The sequence below is a fragment of the Rhea americana genome, unplaced genomic scaffold, assembly GCF_003343005.1.
Source record: "Rhea americana isolate MKP2758 unplaced genomic scaffold, rheAme1 scaffold_186, whole genome shotgun sequence".
Taxonomy (NCBI): domain Eukaryota; kingdom Metazoa; phylum Chordata; class Aves; order Rheiformes; family Rheidae; genus Rhea; species Rhea americana.
The window spans coordinates 1,692,048-1,710,994 of NW_028185994.1; the positions used below are offsets into that span (position 1 = coordinate 1,692,048).

Genomic DNA, 18,947 nt, shown 5'->3' on the forward strand with positions numbered 1-18,947 from the left:
TGCCTGTGATTCCATGTTTGGGTGTGATACCTATCTACAGCAAAACGTCCTTGGAGCATATGTTTTGGTGCATGCTCAGCAGCCAGGCTGATGACAGAGGGGGCTGATGGTGCTGCTTTTTGTGCTACTCAGCTCCGGCATACTAGAAGAGAAGAGCAGAGTTATAGAGGTGTGGCCCAGCTGTCTTTGAAGAGTGGAGAATTCCAACTCCTCCAAAATGTGGGGTATCAACAGGGATGCAAATTTAGTGAAAATTGCATAGGCAAATGAAATCTGTTAGTAAAGCTTTTCTTACATGTTCAGGTTTTTCAAAAATGATTTGCTCTAAAAATGCTTTCTCTTCTGCAGGGTTTTCTCCTGGGGGCTAATATGGCTTGTTGGAAGTGCCAATAAGCGGTCTTCTCCTCAGGGTGGTGAACTGCCACACTGAGTGTGCCACTGGAAACATGAAAAAAACAAGCCAGAGACAATATGTCACTTAAAAATGCTAAAAAAAATCCTTGCTTTTATTGCTCTGTGTTTTCTCCCTATGTATTTTCTACCTATTTTCATGTTAATACAGATTTTCACCTAAGTATTCTCAGTATTAATCACATATCTTCTAAATAGGAAAATGTATAAAAGTCACATTAAGCCTAAAACAAGGGTATTAAAGCAATATTTTCTAACTCGTACTACAGAAGGAAGCAAAGGTGACCACTAACTGACTGTTTTTAGTTCGTACTTCGCAGGTCAGCTCTTCTTGAATGAACAAATTCTTTCTCTCTGGAATAGGAGAGAAGACAGGTTTAACAGAAAGTTACCAAGTAATTGTTAAATAATAATAATTAAAAAATTACTTAACTGCTCCCCAATTTCTACACAAATTACTGTATTTCCAGAGCCTTTAAAACTATATACTCACACCTCCTGGTCTCCTACTTTCTGGTCTTTCTTTACATACAGCATACAATTCACCAGCGTGTTACTTGCTGGTCTAGCATAACCTGTGCTGTCTCACCAGCACGTATTACTACAGGACCAATGTCAAACTAGAATTACTGGGAATAACAGGCCCTTCAGATAAGCAAAGGAAATTCCTTCCCGAGAAGAGAACGCACTAGCGTTGTCRGTATTACCTACTAGAAAGGGTTGTCCCATGTCGGAAGGGATGCCTTGCTTTTGTTCTGCTCTGTCACTGTGATACTCCCATCTGCATGTGCCTCTCCAGCCATGTTGGTTGCATGACATTGGTAGACCCCCTCATCTTCCTTCATTAGTGGGTTAATCTGGCAAAATAAGCACAGAAAATACTCTATTACTAGCACACGAATACATTCTGGAGAGCAGCTTGGGACCCACTCTCACAACTAAGAAGATCTAAGGTTTTCTAATTTGCCATCTGTTCAAAATGAGCACAAAATACTGTTTCTCCCATACAGTCATCAGGACAAACTGCTCTATATAATGTTTGCCTGGACATTCCTACGAGTTCCTTCTCTCACCACTTTCACCAGGGTGAACTACATGGAGCTGATTGGCACTTTGTCATTTTTCACTTCACATTTTCTTGCCACTGCCCATCCAAGCTTGTCCTTGAGCAGTTTGTTCTGCTGGACTTACCAAAACCCACCCTGTGCTCTCATGTTTGGAAGGTCCTCCCCGAACTTGCACAGCCATGTTCACTCTGTCTCCAGGCAGCTCCTCTAGAAGTYTGACTCCTTTTGGTAACTCTGAGACCTGCAGATTTTCACAGAAGTGGGAAGATGTTAGAGGAGATCTTTGAAATCTGTTACTTCCAAGTTTCGTTTACTCCCAATGATACAATTCTCTCTGGCCATGCTATGACTGGCACATCTAAACAGGCAGACAGAAGAGCAGCATGCAGCACCGACAGCAGGAAAAAGCAAGGATGTGCTCACTGAAAAGGTGCTCTCTGCAGCTCCAGAGAAATACACTGGTCAAATGTACCTATTTCTGCATGCACCTAGCCAGTGTCAAGACTCTGACTCCCTTGTTTCTTAGCATCCCTGAATATGAGATCTATTGACCCTTAGGAACATCTGAGCTCGACTGTTCTCCCAGGATAGCTCCAGTATTAATGATGAAGAGCAGACCCTTCTTATCACAGGTGCAGGGCTTTGGACAGTGCATCCGAACACTCTTCAGTACCTCTGAATACTCTATGCCCTTTGGTCAGCTTATCCTCTCCAACCTTGAGGTTCAGCACAGATGCCCTCCAGACCCAGTTCTCTAGGTATCTGGTGGGCTGAAGAAATTTCACTTGCTCTCAAGTCTTGAAGCTGCTAGGTCAATTTTGTTGCGCGATGCCCCCTGAAATGCCTCAGGCTGTTCTCATCAGAGAGCAGCCCACTTTCAGACACAGAGATAAAACTGCACAGCAAACCACTAGCACGACATAGGCTTTGTTTTACCAGACATATGGGCAGATGTCTGCTTGCTGTACGTCAGACTAGGACTGTTGACTGCCGGGGCCCTTCCCTACTTCACAGTGTTTGGCAAGGTACTCTGACATTGTTAATTTTCCGAAAGTACTGTGAGAAAGACACTTGAATTCACCAGCCCCCCTCAGGGAGATGAGGACTAGACCTCACATGGGCACAGATGGCTGCTGGCTATAGAAGTGCTGGAAGAAGCTGGCCCCATACAGTTCTTAGCCAGTACACAGAACTATGGATGCAGTTATCTGGAATGTAGTACAGTAACAGAGAAAGCACGCATACACTTTGTAGAATATATATATAGATGTAGAGCAACATCTATAATTAGATACTGAAAGCAATCCTCTTGCATCAGCTCCCCAGCATACCTTTCTCCAAGTGATGACAGGAGTGGGCATAGCCTTCACTTCACAGGATAGGTACACTTGGGCTCCAGTAACATTGCGAATTTTCTTTGGCGACACAATAATCACAGGAGCTGGAAGAAAAGAAATACCTTCCTGGGGGCAATGTGGCCCCCCGCCATGGCCCAGCATCCCCCGTGAGCTGTGCCTGATGCACCAGGCACAGGTGCCCTTGTTCAGTCAGGAAAGGTTTGGAATGCACTCCCAGGCACAGTTTGGGCTTTCAGCCCTTTTGCCTGGAAACCTCACTTTCGCTATATAATTGAGTAACTGAGTTGTGCTTTGCCTACCACTAGGCAGCCCAGAGCAAAAGTGTTTCTCCCACTCTGCTCAGCTCCTAGCAATAGGCAGCTTTTTGTGGTGCAATGCAAGCAAGGAGGATAGGACAGGGCACTGCCTAGATATGGCAAGAGGAGACCTGTGAGCACATGGCCACAGCCACAAAGTGCTACTCTAATCATATCAAGGAAATATAAGAGATACCAGACACTTTTAGAACAAAATATGTATTATTGCAAGGTGATTAGAAAAGTGAACTCTCCACACACTTTCTTGTCTCTCCTGTAACCTGAACTAGCTGGTTTGAAATTTGGGATGCTTAAACATGCAAAGGAGATACTTTCAAAATGAATGCAGTTTTAACTGTCACTGAATCAAAATTCTCACGAATTCCTTATCCAGTCTTGTTAAAGACAATACTAAATTAATATTATACTAACTAATGTAAAGACAATGTTAAAAATAATATTAAAGACATTTACTTTTGTAAGATGCAGTGCACAGTACTCTGAAGCGCTCACATTTCACATCCGAGTCACCTCTGCAATGAGGATATCAGAAATAACTTTGGGGGGTAGCTATCTCTAAAAAGAGAGATGTGCCTCCAGCTGTGTCGATACTCCTCCCAGCCAACATCATCAAAATCAGTTCCTTCTTCTGTATCTCAGCATGAGCTGAGATGTCACATGATGGGAAGCTCCGGTTCAGCACAGAGAGGTCTCAGCAAGGCACACACGAGTCAGTACAGAATCAGGATTACATGGAGTGGTTTTTTTTTAATAGACGTTCCTTTTTTTTTTTTTTTCCTTTTTTTTTTTTTTTAATTTCACTAGAGGTGGGCTCCTTTTGCACATAGCGTTATCTGAAACCCAGGGAAGTCCACAGCAATGTGTCATAAGGCTAACAAAGGCAGTAGGTAACAACAGCATGTTGGAAACATGTTTCTCATTTAAACTGTGTCAGTAGTCCCCAGAATGCTCCCGGGACAAAGTAGCTCATTTGCAGCAATTGAGAATGAAGAAATTGCAGTAAGGTTCAGATGCCTTTGTCTCCTGTATTACCATTTCTTTTCTTACAGGAAGATAGCTTTGTTAGATGTGTCTATAGCAACATTTACTAATTATGGTGGATTTGCTCACACAGCATACTCTTGCCAAATGAGGCCAATTTTCTAGACGTGTATCTACCTCAGCAAAGGAAGGTCACTTACCGGCAGGCATTCTAAACACTACTCCCTCTGCTCCTCTTCACACAAATCCTCCTCCTCTAACAGCACCCAACACAGGAGGGAACCCCTGCACACCAACAACACCCAGCAAATTGCTAGCACTGAAGTGAGGATTTCTCAGCTTGCCTGCCAAATTCATTTTCCTTCTCCCTTTTACACAAGGCACGTCTCATTGTGACAGCCTGGCACCTGATCCCACTTGTGGGCTGTATGCAATACATGGATGTATAGAAAACATCCACTGTTGGGCAGTACTAGAAGAAGGAAGGTTCACCCCCCCACCACCATGCTCTTTGTCAGCTGATGCAAGACACATCACTTCTTGAAAAACCAAAAGGAAAAAGCCCATCTGTTACAAGATTCTCTGTCTGTATAATAACCATTGACTAACRAATATTTGCCATAATGCCACTTAATTGAGTCTGTAAGCAGATAAAGTGTCCTAAACAGAATGCACACTTAAGTCCCCATGGATTCAAAGATTACTACCTGCTGAGTCTATTCTACTTTCAAGGACTTTGATGATCTCATAACTTAATGGCCCCCATCTGCTTTAAGATTCTTTTATACTTAGATGTAAATTTAAGCCTTTTGTGGGAAGAAAATACACTTTATGACAGATTGTGAAACTGAAGTGGCGTATTATGCTCCATATTTTCTGATACTGAATGACTTTCAAAATTAATTGCCAGTTTCCTGACTAGTTGCTCTGCTACTATAGATACTAGCTTTTAGCATGCTGATGTTTAGGAAAAATTATCTACTAATAGATGTTTAGGTGAGAAAKTCCATATTTTTCTTTTGAGTGTCATGCTGAGTGTCATGTGATGTGTGCTCAGTATAAACAAAAGTTATTTCTACTTTGGGGTTTAGACCCCAAGCAATGGGCTAAATAATTCACCTAAAAACTGATCTTTACAAATGCTTCTAGGGTATATAGAAACCTCTGGATATACTTTAGGGTATGAAAACCTTATCCCACCACCTGCACCCCAATCCACTTCTCTCTAGAGCCTTTTGATTCTCTGCACCGAATTTGTCTCACAGGCATTTATAAAAAGTAGCATTTGGGTTGTTACAGGGAATCCAGAACCAATCATATCTAATATCCTCCACTATTTACGATATTTTCTTTGTATCTGGCAATAACACTTCTGGACTTGGTTTATTTTTCACTTGTCAAGCTCATTKCCATGCTCACTCCTGCAGCACAGGCTCTATCACAGCCTCAGATTAACGYGCTCTTTTCTTCCCGTCTTATCAGAACACTTCATACTGCAGCGGTCAGTGCAATCATCTCCCAGCAAAATTCATACTTGCTCCACAAAAAAGCCTTAATAAACAAGCTTTGTGTGGATGGCTGAGTCTGTACAGCCAGGGCTGGATTCCTTCTTTYATCCCAAGTGGAACTAGGGCTCAGCTGTACACGGGACCCGTGACACTAGTTTTCCTGTGCTGGAGTAGCAGTCCCCAGTGCAAGGGTGACTCCAGCAATGTCTTCTCTGCTGGCTTTCTCCTCAAGATCGGCTATTTTAAGCCTACTGTTAGCACATGTGATAAAAATCTTGTCCCCACACAAACAAAGGACTGCAAAKAAGCAACGGCACTTGGGGGAACCTGAATACACCTGGCTTTGGCTCCTGCCAGGCACGTCGCAGGAGACTGACCAGCTCACAGAAGGCTCACTTCACCCACATGCACAGCACCAAGTAACTCACTGAGAGGAAGGAGCCCCTGTCCTAGCTCCAGAGGCGGACAGGACACCCACTGCTACAAGCCACAGCAGCGGCTCTGCAGGTCACCTCACACATGGAGGGAGATTACTGTCTAAGTCATACAGGACATACGATGGGATGCAGGGGAGCAACGTTTGGAGATTGCACGAGACTTTTATGGGATGTTGAGGGGCAGAATCAGGGATGGAAAAAGGGAGGGATCAAGGTGGTTTGGGTACAAACAAACATGGGAAAACAGAACATTCATGATTCGTCAGTGGAGAAAAACTTGTAGAGTTCAGACAGTGTCTGGGACTTTTCTAGCTTTCAGTGATGCCTTTCTGGTGTTCTTGCTCAGCCAGAGAAGCTTGTTGAGGTTGTAGGAAGGAAATGTGAAGGGACAGTTCTCTGAGTCAAACCCTGAGACCTTCTCTCTTTGAGATTTCCAGAAAGAAGTACTCAGAACTGAAGAATCTCCATTACACCACAGGACAGAAGAACACTAAAGCAATTACAAAGCAATAGACAATGTTAGTGCTACTAACTGATAACTTCTACTCAAGATGTAGATTACCATGTTCATGCTAACTGTTTTAGTTCATTGACTGCGCTTGAAACCACTGATCAGATCTGCTTTCCGCAGCAAGGTAATAATGGCAAACAGTCAAGAAAAGGGCTGCTCTCTTCTAACACTGAACAAAGCAGTGGATTAACAGTAAGGCAAGTAGGTTCATTTTTAAACTCTTTTCTCTGGGATTTCCAAGTTCCCTGCAGCCCTTGGCTATCTGGCTTCCACTACAGGTTTGAAGTCACAGTATGAATTACATCTGAAGTTGTTCTCTTTCCTTCTGTGTGCAAAGATCTTGGTGCAAATGAGGGGTCGTTGTTCATCTGCTCCAAGAGTTCCTCTGTACACAACCGCACTAGATTCCATCTAGAAGTTGTTCCTAGTCACTGTGTGTAAGCTAACAAGAAAAGGTGCAAGGATAGCTATGTTACCATGTCCTCTGAAAGATGCAGCAGGACAGACGACTTGTATATCATGACTGGAAAGAGTACATTATGAATGCCAACCTTAGAAATGCTGACGTTGTGCTAAGTTCATAGAATATGCACTTGTAAAATAAACACATGCTGTGAAAGAGCCACGTGCTGCTGAAAGAGCCACAATGCCGCTCTAAGAGCCACCACAGATTACTGAAATAATATTGTAAAAAGCTGATGAACTAATTAAATAAACATTCTCTCTTAGCTTTGGAAGAAACACCAATTTCAAACCAGTTGTGCCAGAGAAAATAAAACACATCATTGCTCACTTAAAGATCAGTAGCAGATACAGTTTTGGGCAACAATCTTCAAGGAAAGCCAGTGGAGTAGATTTGTAGAACAACTGCAGTTCACCAAGAGCACAGATGTTGGCTGGAGAACAGTCAGCACTGAGGACACCCAGTTGAGTCTCAGCATGAGGATCAACTTCATTCTCTGAAGCACAAGCAGGAGGTAACCTGATTCATGCTGTTTCCATTGTTTTATGGCTGCTTATTTGCAGCTTATATTTTCAGCTACCGTTTCCAAGCTCCTAATTTTKAGTCTATGGTTCTCTGAAACTTTATTTTCCATGCACGCACAAAAAAGGTCAGATGGGACCTCTCTGCCCAATCAGTTGCCCTCTGTCTTCAGCCATGGAGACAATAGTCTCTTGTGTTGGCTATCCATTAGAATAACCAGACTTTCCTTTGTCCATCTTGGATTATACTGCACTTCCCGTCCTCAAAGCTGACAAAGCAACCTCTCTTTTTTTTTTTTTTTTTTTTTTTTTTTACACTAAGTGATCTCCCTTTGAGCAGAGAAAGATAGAAAGAAATGAACGAGGAGGAAAATTTGATTTAATACTCTTTAAAAAAAAGAGCAAGGTAAGTAGGCAAGACATACTGGACTGTATCCATGAACAGGTTGCACCTGGAGGGGGAAGCTTTGCTGTGACAGAGCCTGGAAAACAGCTCAGGCTCTTGCCAAATGGATGATGATCTGGGGCACCTGCTTGTTCTTTCACTGTCTGGCTCATATAAACACCCACACTTTCTTGCTTGGGGAAAAAAGAAGTGCGTGGTTCTGACCATATTGTACTGGGTGTAGAATCACTCCTGATGCCTCTCACTTCTTTTGCCTTCATTTTCCCAGGGTCAAGGAAGCTATCAACACATAAGAGGAATGGATCATGAAAGTATCTAAGACACAGAAATTAGCATATCAAATACTGTGCAGACTGCTTTGGGTTCTCCCTGAAATAGTGACCACACTGGAAAATTCCTCTGCTTTTGGGGTTGTGGCCAAGAGAAAGTATAAAGTGGCTTCAGAAGTATTCTGCCCAGTGAAGAAGACCCCATTTCTGATTATCTGAACTCAGAGCACCAAAGCTGAAAGTTACCAGAAATCAGTGCTGCTCAATCATCCTCACTAAGGACTTGTATCTTTTATTCAGAAGCCCACACTTTGTACTGAAGCCAGAAGAACCAGACCTAAGCAGGAGAATCAGCCCTGACAAACTCAGGGCTGTTGTTCTTGCTTGTCTGAATGGCAGGCTCCTTGTCCCAAAAAAAAGTGCATCTTATTATTGACAGACAGCCGGAGCTCCTCATTTTGTTAAGAATTAATCATCCATAGATGTGTGACGATTCTTGGATAGTGAGTTTTCAGCTTGCAAAGCTTTGTTGCAGCAAAAAGACCATAGGTGTTTTCACTGGTCAGGAATGGAAACTTTTTATTTCAGCATGCTGAAACAAATGTGGAACTGGTAGTTATTCTGATAAGAAAAAAATATTGTATTTATGCTTCTTTTCATCACCATCTCAAATATCCCTCAAATCAGTGTTATCTCAGTTAGTCTACAGTGAATTCTTTTGCAGGTATTACTTTAAAGACCATGCAGGTTTCATAATGACTTCATTATGCACTTAGAGTGATACAAGAGGCTACTTGAGGCCTTGTGTGTGTGTATTTTCAGGTAGCTGTCAGAAACACCATAGTTGTCTCTGGAAAGATGTTCCACTGATGCAGAGGGGGAAAAGGTAGTGAGAAGTGGGCTTCCAGGCTACTGACTGCTCCTGCAGTATTTCTTTCCAAGGTCTTCCATATGAAATGCTCTGTAATTTTCTAATATGGCAAAAGCTAGCAGATCTATGTTATTAAAAGCTTGCAAAGAACACAATGATTATGTCTATTTTGCTCGGGAGTGGCAAAAATGCAGGAGGGCATGAGTAATTTTACTAGGATTCTGTCACACTGTACAGTTGTGTGCTAGGTAGCTAGTAGAACAGCAAGCAAATTTAATCCAGTAGTGCATTTCTTTATTTAGGCAGGAAAGACAGAATCAAAATCCGAATAAGGAGGGCAACAATATCAAGGAATAGTGGCTTTATTATACAGAGAATTAAAAACACTAGTTGAGATCTTGCCACCTGAGGAACTAATTTTGAAGTGAGTACTCCTGTGCCTGAAATCACCACGAATAAGCCCTGGTAAAAACTACAGTAGAACATTTTGCTCTTCTATTGATTATCTGAGCGCAAAGCAGTCARACAGGTGGACTAGAGCATCCTATTTTTAAATCCAAAATCTCAGTAAATCTTCAGTCTCTGAAGAATGTTTTTTCATCCACCAGGTCCTTCTGTACCTTCTGTTTTCAAATCACTTCTCCTTCATTGTATTAGGAATGGACTTCACTACTCCAGATCTTTTATGCAACAAGCTTGAGAACTGCAGTTAGTACTGGTTTCTTTTCTCTGCATTTCCTAGAGAAACTCTGAGTTTAAGGACTGTCCTCAGGCCAAGCTACATATACTACGGTGTAACTGAATCAGTCTCTGAAAGGCTGACCTTGGCTGTTCATCTGGGATAGCAGGGCACTGAACTTCACTGCTCCCCTCTCCCCACACTTTTTCCTGAAAAAAGCCTTAATCCACACATGATAACAGTGACTGCAGGCGTGCTGGATTCTGGTGACATTCACACAGGCCTGCAGCTAACACACTATKAAATACTCTCATGACAGACCTCTAAGGCTGGATATCTCACTGGATATCACCTCTAGAAGACGTGGCTCAGACCTGGGAGATATGGCTCTAGGTCAGGTCTGACATGTCCTCTTCCCTTCCAGGGTGGAGGATGAGCCTTGAGATGAGCCACTAGGCAGGGTCCCATCAGTGACATTTTTATCCTTAAGCTTTCACCATTCGTCTGTTGCCAATGGAGGTACCAGAAGCTACTCTGAGTMCGGTCAGTACATAAGTACTCTAGGCATTACTTTGTCTACCAGTGACAGAGGGAGCATTTAGCAGGAGAAATCTATGCAGATTCTGGCTTATATTGTATCTTTAAAAGGGAAGCTCCACCAGATGTCCTTTCAGGTGGATATAGGCAACCTGTCCCAACTGCTTTGGCTTCACAGGTGAGCAGCTCCCAGGAAAAGCATTTTCATGGGTAATATGTGTTCATAAACGATGGCTGTTGCAGTAACACACACTTGATGGCAGAACTCTGCTAAAAGTGTTAGAAAGGATTTCTAAAGCTGGGGTTGCAGTAAGAATTTCTGAAACATAACAAGTGAATTATTAAAAATAGTGAGGTCTCTGAGACAAGAAAGGTCTTTAGCAGATTATGACTTTTTTAATAAAAACATTTGTGGTCCTGACAGCAGCTGTTCACAAAGTAGCTGCAATTTTAGATGATTTTATCACGAAACTTTTTAAAATAAAGAAGAAATTAAAGGAGAAGCTAAAAACATCAGACTTTTTCTTTATGTTTCATAACAAGAGGGAAACATAACTAGACTTGTATGTCACCACGAACGGTGCATGAAAGGATAATGCTAATGATCTATGCTAATCAGTATTGAAATCACAGTTCTAACACTAAGCACTAAATAGCTTAATTCAGCTAACTGCAGCTTTGCTTCTGAAACTGAATGGCATTTGAGCGGCTCTCATGCGTGAAGACCCTTTGTATTTTTTCACAAAGTAGTATTCTAGGCCTCCCTTAGTTACTAAATACGCCACAAACAAGAAGCAACTCATGACTAGAGAAGTCCTTTCCCYAAGCCTTTTCCCATTTCCATCCAACGTTTTCAGTGACAAGTTTGGTAATGGGCTTAATTCTTTCTAGGGCTGCCTTTAGAATCCAAAGGAATTGTTATTTTTGTTTGTCTGAACACAGCTGATAAATTTACTAAACAAAAACCTATTAGGCATGTGCAGCCTTTCATTCAAGAGGCAGTACTTCCCCCTGCTTGGGATTAGCTCACACCGCAGAAGAGCACAGGGGCTTCCCAAGAGGAGGACTGACTTCAGCAATGGACAAGTCACAAGAAAACACATCCCAAATGTACAGGACCTGTCTTTACTGTGGCCCCTCCCGGAGAAAGGGGAAAGGTATTTAACAGCGATAAAAGAGCTTGGGATGTCTTAACTGCCCCTCTTCTCCAAGCCTGTGAGGACAGGTTGCGTGCAGTTCGAACGCCTTCCTCGCTCCTCTCCTGTCACTAAGGAACAGAGCGTTTTCTGCAAGGCAAAAGCTGCTCTGTGCCCATTYCTGTAGCATTCTCCTTCCCACCAACGGCACGGATGCCTGCTGTTGGATGTACCTGAAGCTGAAATGAAGTAGAACTGCCACAAAATACAGTTTTGCACTTTGCTGAAATTGCYCTAAGTCCCTTCAGGAGTTACAAGAAAGTTTCCGCCACCAGTGGTTTTGGTTTAAGCAGCCACATTCGTGTGTGCRCGTCCTTTTATGAGCTGCCAAAACACTACTCTTGCCATTTGTGTTTCCACAGTACACGCCTCTGCTTGTGAGCTGTGGAGATAAAACGTTCTTCAATGAGAATATCCAGTCATGGCACAAGCTGCCAGAGAAGCCTGGAATGACCCGGATTAAGCCTGGGTTAAGCATGTGTGGAAAGTACTGTCCAGCCTCCCCTTTAAGGGTGATAATCCGGTTATAGTAGAACGCTTTCACAGCGAGAGGTACATTGGTACCCTGATGATGAGTGTCAGCGTGAACTATATGGTAGTGAGTGACGGCAGTCAGAGAATAAAAGGAGGGAAATGGGATTAACAGAGCAGGAAAGCAGTTCAGCTGACGGTGGCAGCCCATTTCCATAACTTACTCTCAGTGTGTGCAGAGATAGCAGGGAATGCAGTCAAATCAGCTTTTTTTTTTTTTTTTTTTTCCTCCCCAGGAAGACTCAAGTAGGAGATAGCAGTATTAAATTAAAAATTTGCAACTGTGGAATTTTAAATACCGCCCTTCCCAACTTGCCCTCTGGTTCACAAGTGGCTTTTGTAAATTGCAGTGTAACATGAAGGGCCTGATCCGGCTGCTCACTGGTGTTTGTCAGCCGTTTTTCTGCAGCTGCTCCGTAAGTCCTTTGTCCTACCTGCAGCCACTATTTCAGCCTCAACACCAAACCACACGGAAGTGCAGAAAGATACTGCAACACTGACCTCCACTGACTGCAACAAAAAACCTCCATTTCTGAAAAGTTTTTTATACTGTCTTTTGAAGGCATTGATGTCCTGGAAAATCATCCTGCCGAAAACACTGGCACACTAGATGCTGAATCTCAATGCAACATAGCCAAAGTAGCATGTTTACAGCACTGTAAGACTAAGTTGCTCTTGAAAGAGACAGTGTCAGATGCTACTGACAACACATTTATAGAGTCAACAAGTCCCATAGAAGATGATATATTTCAAGATATATATCTGGAAAACAGAAGCTAATTGTCTGTTTGCTCAGATTCTGGCTTCAGTTAAAAACCAGAACAAAATCTACAGTTTTGAAAGAAAAAACAAGCCTGGATTTAAGTAGCACGCCGTTTTCCCTGATGCAGCTTGTGAAACGTGTAGAAATGATGGTCATCTTGAACTCCTCCAGCTAAATGCACCAGAGTGACTGCAGGATTATGGGCCAGCAGGTCTAGTCAGTTAGCAAAGACTGTGCTTCCCAAATACAGCCTCATATACCTGGAAAAACATCAGGGAAACCACATACTCCTAAATTCATGTGAAGACTGTCTTTCTAAACTATGCACAGCCATTAACTAACTGCAGATGTTGATACTGAGGGTTAAAACACAAAAAAACCCCACTATTTCTCTTTCTGTTTAAGTAGAAAAGGACTTAACAGAGAGTGAGGTTAGAATGAGATATCCAAAGCAATGAAAAGCTTGTGACACTGAAATGCACACAGTGTTGCAGTATCATCCCCTTACTTCCTAACTAACAAACGATGTCTGGTTAAAAAACGTCTTGGCACAGCAAACTGTTTTCACTTCTGCTGCTGTCAGACTTCTATTCTTAGTGAGATATTTTAACATGCATTCAGTGCAGCTGCTCCAGACTACAGTCACACAAAGGACAGCAGGACGTCGTGGGAAGACTGAAAACATGTATATCATTTCGGATTGTGTTCTCCTTTTAAAATGTAAATGTACATGCAAGGCCATCCATGGCTATGAATACTGTATTAAAAGATGATAATGGAAAACTTGTAACAGGCAAGGATTAAAACTGCTTCAAGATGGAAGGCAGCTCCTGCTCACATACACACTCCTTAATTTCCATGGCCTTTTTTTGCACTTCAGAAGCTCACTGGTCTTCCTGCTTCATACAACAAGCTCAAGATGCTTTATAATACTGAAGCATTAAAGGATTTCTGTAGATCTGCACAGGCTGAACGGCCACAAAGCCCTTAGCATAACAAAAGCCATGTCTCAAACTGAGCTGCCATCATGCTGATCTAATGAAGACTTCAAAAGTAAAATCTTAAAGAAACACATGCACAAAGCAGCTGAGAAATCATTAGTCCTGAAAAGGGTTGTGGATGCATCCAGAATGTAGAACTGGATTAATGCATAACATAATCAGCATAACATTTCAAATGTTTTTAAAAGGGGCTGGATGCATATTTCCACTGACYTCACCAGGGATGGGAGCACTTGTATCTCTTGAAGTGTCTAAAAATGGATAGCGAGCATTGTTATTGAATGATCCTGAGCATCTGGCTATGTTTCTTAGCATAGAATTAATTACTGAAGCCTCTGGGCTGTCTGACTGGTGGACTGGAAGAGACAGGGGGCTGGATTTTGACACATGTTCAGAAGCAGTAAGCCCGGACAGTTCCCAGTGAAACCGTAGGCCCTAGTCCTGCTTTTGCACAGGGAATGTTTGTGCTGAGAAACATGTGTCCTGTTACAGAGCCTGGAACAAACCCTGCACACAGATTCATGAGTCTTGCTGTTGGGAAGGAAGGTGAGTCAGCATACTGAGCTTGGCCCCCAAAAGTAGTCCTCTCTGCAGACTGTGTCACTTATGTGGGATGCCACAGAGGAGGACAGGACCCACTCTATTGCTCTTCTCCATCAGAATACTCTCCAAATAACAAATTAAGGAAGTCTACTTTGTCTGTAACTCAGGATTTTGCCTAGGACAAAGCTCCCTCCTATTTGAATTTCTGCTGTACAAATGAGGCTCCTCCTGCTTTCTTGCTCTCAAGAGGGATGGAGATTTGGTTCTGGAGTAGATTTTCTAACCTAGAAGTAAGAAAGTCATGGTAGGAGCTAGCAGCACATTCTGCATCCATTACAAGGCTTAGGATTTAGCCTTACTCCACCAGATCAGCCCCTTTGGGTTGTACCTTGACAATAACTGAGTAGGCAAGCAGCAACCCCATTACTTGAACATCAGTGCTTGTGTGTGTCTGCTCTGTTCTGTATCTCTTGGTGTATCTTGGTTACTCTAGCTGCTGTAGTTAGTGTACATCTTGGCATCTGCTAGCTGTGTGCTACTGGTAGATAGCACAGAAGCGTCCAGCCCTGCAGACACATCTGCTTCGCTAGTATGTTCTGAATGCAATGCTCACAGCTATTATGACCTGCTCTTTAAGAATAACCTTCTCTGCTGCTACAGAGAGAGAAGAAAATATTCCAGGTAATCTACTCTTAAGCCCCACTGCACTGTAACCAATTTACTCTGCATCTAACATCATTCCACAGGAGGCAATAGTCAGGAGAGGAAAGAACATGCACTTGCTAGCAGACAGTCATGCAGCTGGAGACCTGGCTCACTGATCAATCACCTCTCACGACTTCCGTTGCCCATYAATGCTGCCCAATGCAGGACAGGACAGAAGGGGTAAGTTGTAAGGTGACTTACACTGGTGACTATGTTTGCAGATGCTGYGGAGGCATGAAGAAGAAATTCTGCATGTTCTGCCAGGATAGCTGGCCCTTCCCCAGGTGGGGAGCACCCCCCTCTGGCTGCTAACTAACATTTACATCTAGAGAAGCAAGGCACAGGACTGATGCACAACATGAGTATGATGAGAACGCAGGATAGAAAAAGCCTAGGAAAGAGTAGTAAGAATGACTTGTGTTCAGAAAAGGAGAGAAAGACAAAAAGGACCAGGGCTGCTTAACTGGGTCGGGGTGAGGAAGACATGGGAATGCTCTTTAGATGCATCAGTTTCTACAGACTAGGAGGAGGTGATCAGATGTCTTGCCACCATGGACAAGACAAGACAGCTTCAGCAGAAATTTAGATTAAATACTGAATAAAGTTTTGTAGCAGCAAGATTAGCTGAATGAGGGAGATGTTTGGAGAATTTTAAGAACAGATTAGCTCTACCTATGGCATGGTTATCTAGCTTACGACCTAAGCAGTAACTGATAGCATTATAAAAGGCACACTATTTCTCTGTGTTTGCAGAATATGGACTTTCATTTTTCAGTTGCCTGGGTTTGTGAAATTCTGACAAAACCTCTTCCTAGTCATGATTTTTCAGGAATAAAATGCTAACGACTTACTTCTTTATGCACATTCCCAGAGCTTTTACCTAAGAGTACAGATTTGGATATTACAAGCTTCCACTTCCTTTAGGTCAATTCCATAATAAATTAACCATAACGAGTGAAATCACATAATTATATACATCTGAAAGTTGAAAAATAACATTTATGTTCATCATTTCTGTTGTGCTTGCGTGAAGAAAATAACCACACTTTGTGTGGTTTGCAACGTGATAACTTTCCCCGCACTACTCTTTGTGATTCAGACATGACATAGTTCTGGACAAAATCTGCAGGTAATATTCCCTTCTAGTTTAGCATCCAAAACATTCACTTATAAAAGAGCTTCAGTTTTTTAAAGTACACAGTATCTGGAACAGAGTGACTGGGCGGAAAATGAGACATCCCTTTCTGCAGAGTAAAATAAACACTTGAGACAGCACATAGGAGTAATAAAACAGATTATAGACAACTTCAGGGAGAAAGCACTAACTCATGGGGACCTACCAAAAGAATTCTAATTTATAAATATTGAATCATAGTTCCACTGGCACAGAATTTACTAAAGCATCTGCCTAATCTCTTGCTGCTTGAGTCAGTGAGAGGATTAGGGAGAGGGTGAAAAGCACTGGTGGAGATGAAAGGAGATTATATATCGATTTTCTGATATATTCACAGTGTTGTAAAGAACACTCTTGATGTTAGCTCCTCAGAGCAGCCTGAGAGTTATTCAAATGCCCCATTGCATGAAAGAGTCTCACTTCAGCAACTCAGATATGCAGAAACACAGAGGAAACTGGGCTTACTGGGAAAATATCATGAAGCCTTTTATACCTAAGTTTGTAGTTGTTGGAAAGGCTGGTACCAGAGCTAAATAAGCACTGTTTGTACATGCCTAGGGTTTCAAATGCCACTTAACATCTTTTCTTAGTAAGATCCAGAACGCCGGAAATTTATTGCAAAGGGTGACTTTTTCCAACATTTCAAACAATCTTAGAGTATAGGATCTCAGGGGCAGAGCAGAACTGTGACAAGGCTAGACAATTAGAATTTGAGCATTCAGTAATCTCCCCCGACTTTTTCCCTCCTCCCTCCCCTTAGGGGCTTCAGGGAAGCTCATTAAAAATAAACAAACCAGAAAGGGTGTTTTGATCACAAACAGCAAAGGAAGCAGCTGTTATCGAGGCTTCCACCAGCGTCCCAGGAGGACTGCTAAAAATCACCCCCCTGATTAGAGCTGAATAAATTAGTGCCCCTTGGTTATGATATAATGAGGTATTTGCTTATACATAAATGCCTCTATCTGCAGCAAAACATGAGCTGGCCCTAGCACCCAAGATATGCAGGCATAGTGTGAGTGATAAGCCTGCAAAAGGTGCAGAAAAACAGAGTCAACCAGGTTGAGTCCTACTAGGTTAGACCAACAGAGCTAGTGGACAGCACAGGATGCTGAGAAAAGACTACTTTTATCTTGTGACAGGGGCCATGTGTACAGTCTACAGTGCCCAGTCAGGGCTCTTACACCACGTCAGTGCAGTTCAGACTCTGTGAATGCACCTGCACACAGCACAACCCTATCTCTCTCTAGCGTCTGGGATGCAAAATTGTCTGTAGCTGCCAGCTAGATACACAGAAGGTAGTAGAAGATGTCCTCTCAACACCAGGCTTTGAACGAATGTAGGATTTGCCTGAGTAGGTATGCAGCTAAATTTAATAGGAGAAAGGAGTACAGAATTATCTCAGAGCGTTAAGTTCATGGGATATTGCTGAGTAGTATGTAATGTATGTTAAGAATCTGCTAAGGGATGCTATATGTGAGGGTTTAAGGACTGAACTTCCTGACAGCACAAACTACCTTCTGAAACACCACATGTGTTTAAGCCTTTATCAGATGAGCTGCTAAATGCATTTATTTGCAGAATTAAAGCTTCCAGATATTCAGATACATTAAAAAGTGTCCACATTGATACGGTTAAACAAAGCACCCTGAGAATGGAAAAACTGCTGTCTTTTTTCTTTCTCTCAATTCATTGCTGATTATTTTGTTTCAGAGCTCAGAAGAATGTAGGTAGCTGGTTCTATTTCCCACTTTAATTTATTGGGAAAGTACCATCTCTGGCACAGACAAATGTATTTGAAATACTAACTGCATTAATTTGTACAGACTATCCAACYGGCAGTGTTGCATGTTTCTAATACTGGACATGAGCATGCCTAACCTGGAAATGCAGTGCTTTCGGGTCTGGAGGAGATGCTTGCCCTCAGGAGGACTCAAGTGTGCTGAAGAAGTGGCTTCCTTGGAGGGGATGATACTATGCAACTGGGACAGCATTCAGAAATACATTTTTTTTCCCCCAGGTGTTCTTGTCCTCTGCACTCAGAGAAGACAGGAAGAGCCCGGGAAGGGCTCCATAAAAAACGAAAGGCAGCTGGGAAATGCTGCCTACAGTGGAAGGAGAGCTCCTTGGGAAAGCTCCCCCGGCCTATCCCAGCACCTCAGCTGCTGCTTTGCRCCGGGAAGTCAGCCGCATCAGGCAGTGCCGGCGCCTCTCCGCGATCCTGCCAGCCAAGGGGACGCGTCCCCCGGTCCCGGCGCCGCCTCGACCGGGCCCGCGCTTCCTCAGCGGGGCGGCTGCGCTGCCCCCGCAGCCCGGCCGCTCTCGCAGCCCGGCTGCAGCCCCTTCCCCACGGYGGGGCCCCTCACCCTGCAGCCTGCCCAGTGCTGGCACCCGAGGAGGCGTCCGCGGGAAACCCGCCGTGCAAAACACGCGGGTGCGCGCCAGGCTCTGCAGAGCGGCGCGCACGGCCGCGGAGGTTGCGCGGCGGCGGGGAAGCGGCACTCACCGAGCTTGCACTCGCCGTCGTGCGCTTTGCGGATGCGCTCGCCGCCGCCGCGCAGGGCCGCCCAGCTGCGGAGGTGCAGGGCGCACAGGCTGCGGTAGGAGCGCCCGTCGGAGCCGCACACCGCGCCGTCCTCCTTGCACACGCACAGCCCCGCGCCCTCCAGGGCCTCGCCGCCGGGGCGCCAGCGGCTCACGC

The 18,947-nt window shown here is 43.6% G+C and overlaps 1 protein-coding gene across 1 annotated transcript; it reads right to left on the reverse strand.

Annotated features, from left to right (window-relative positions):
- Positions 1 to 474: 474 nt before the first annotated feature.
- On the reverse strand, positions 475 to 18,945 carry IGFBPL1 (insulin like growth factor binding protein like 1; the record flags this gene model as incomplete). Its single annotated transcript, XM_085302146.1, has 5 exons — positions 475 to 765; positions 1,119 to 1,268; positions 1,603 to 1,719; positions 2,810 to 2,919; positions 18,753 to 18,945. Coding segments are annotated over 4 exons (567 nt in total), but the record flags the coding sequence as incomplete, so codon positions are not given.
- Positions 18,946 to 18,947: the final 2 nt, after the last annotated feature.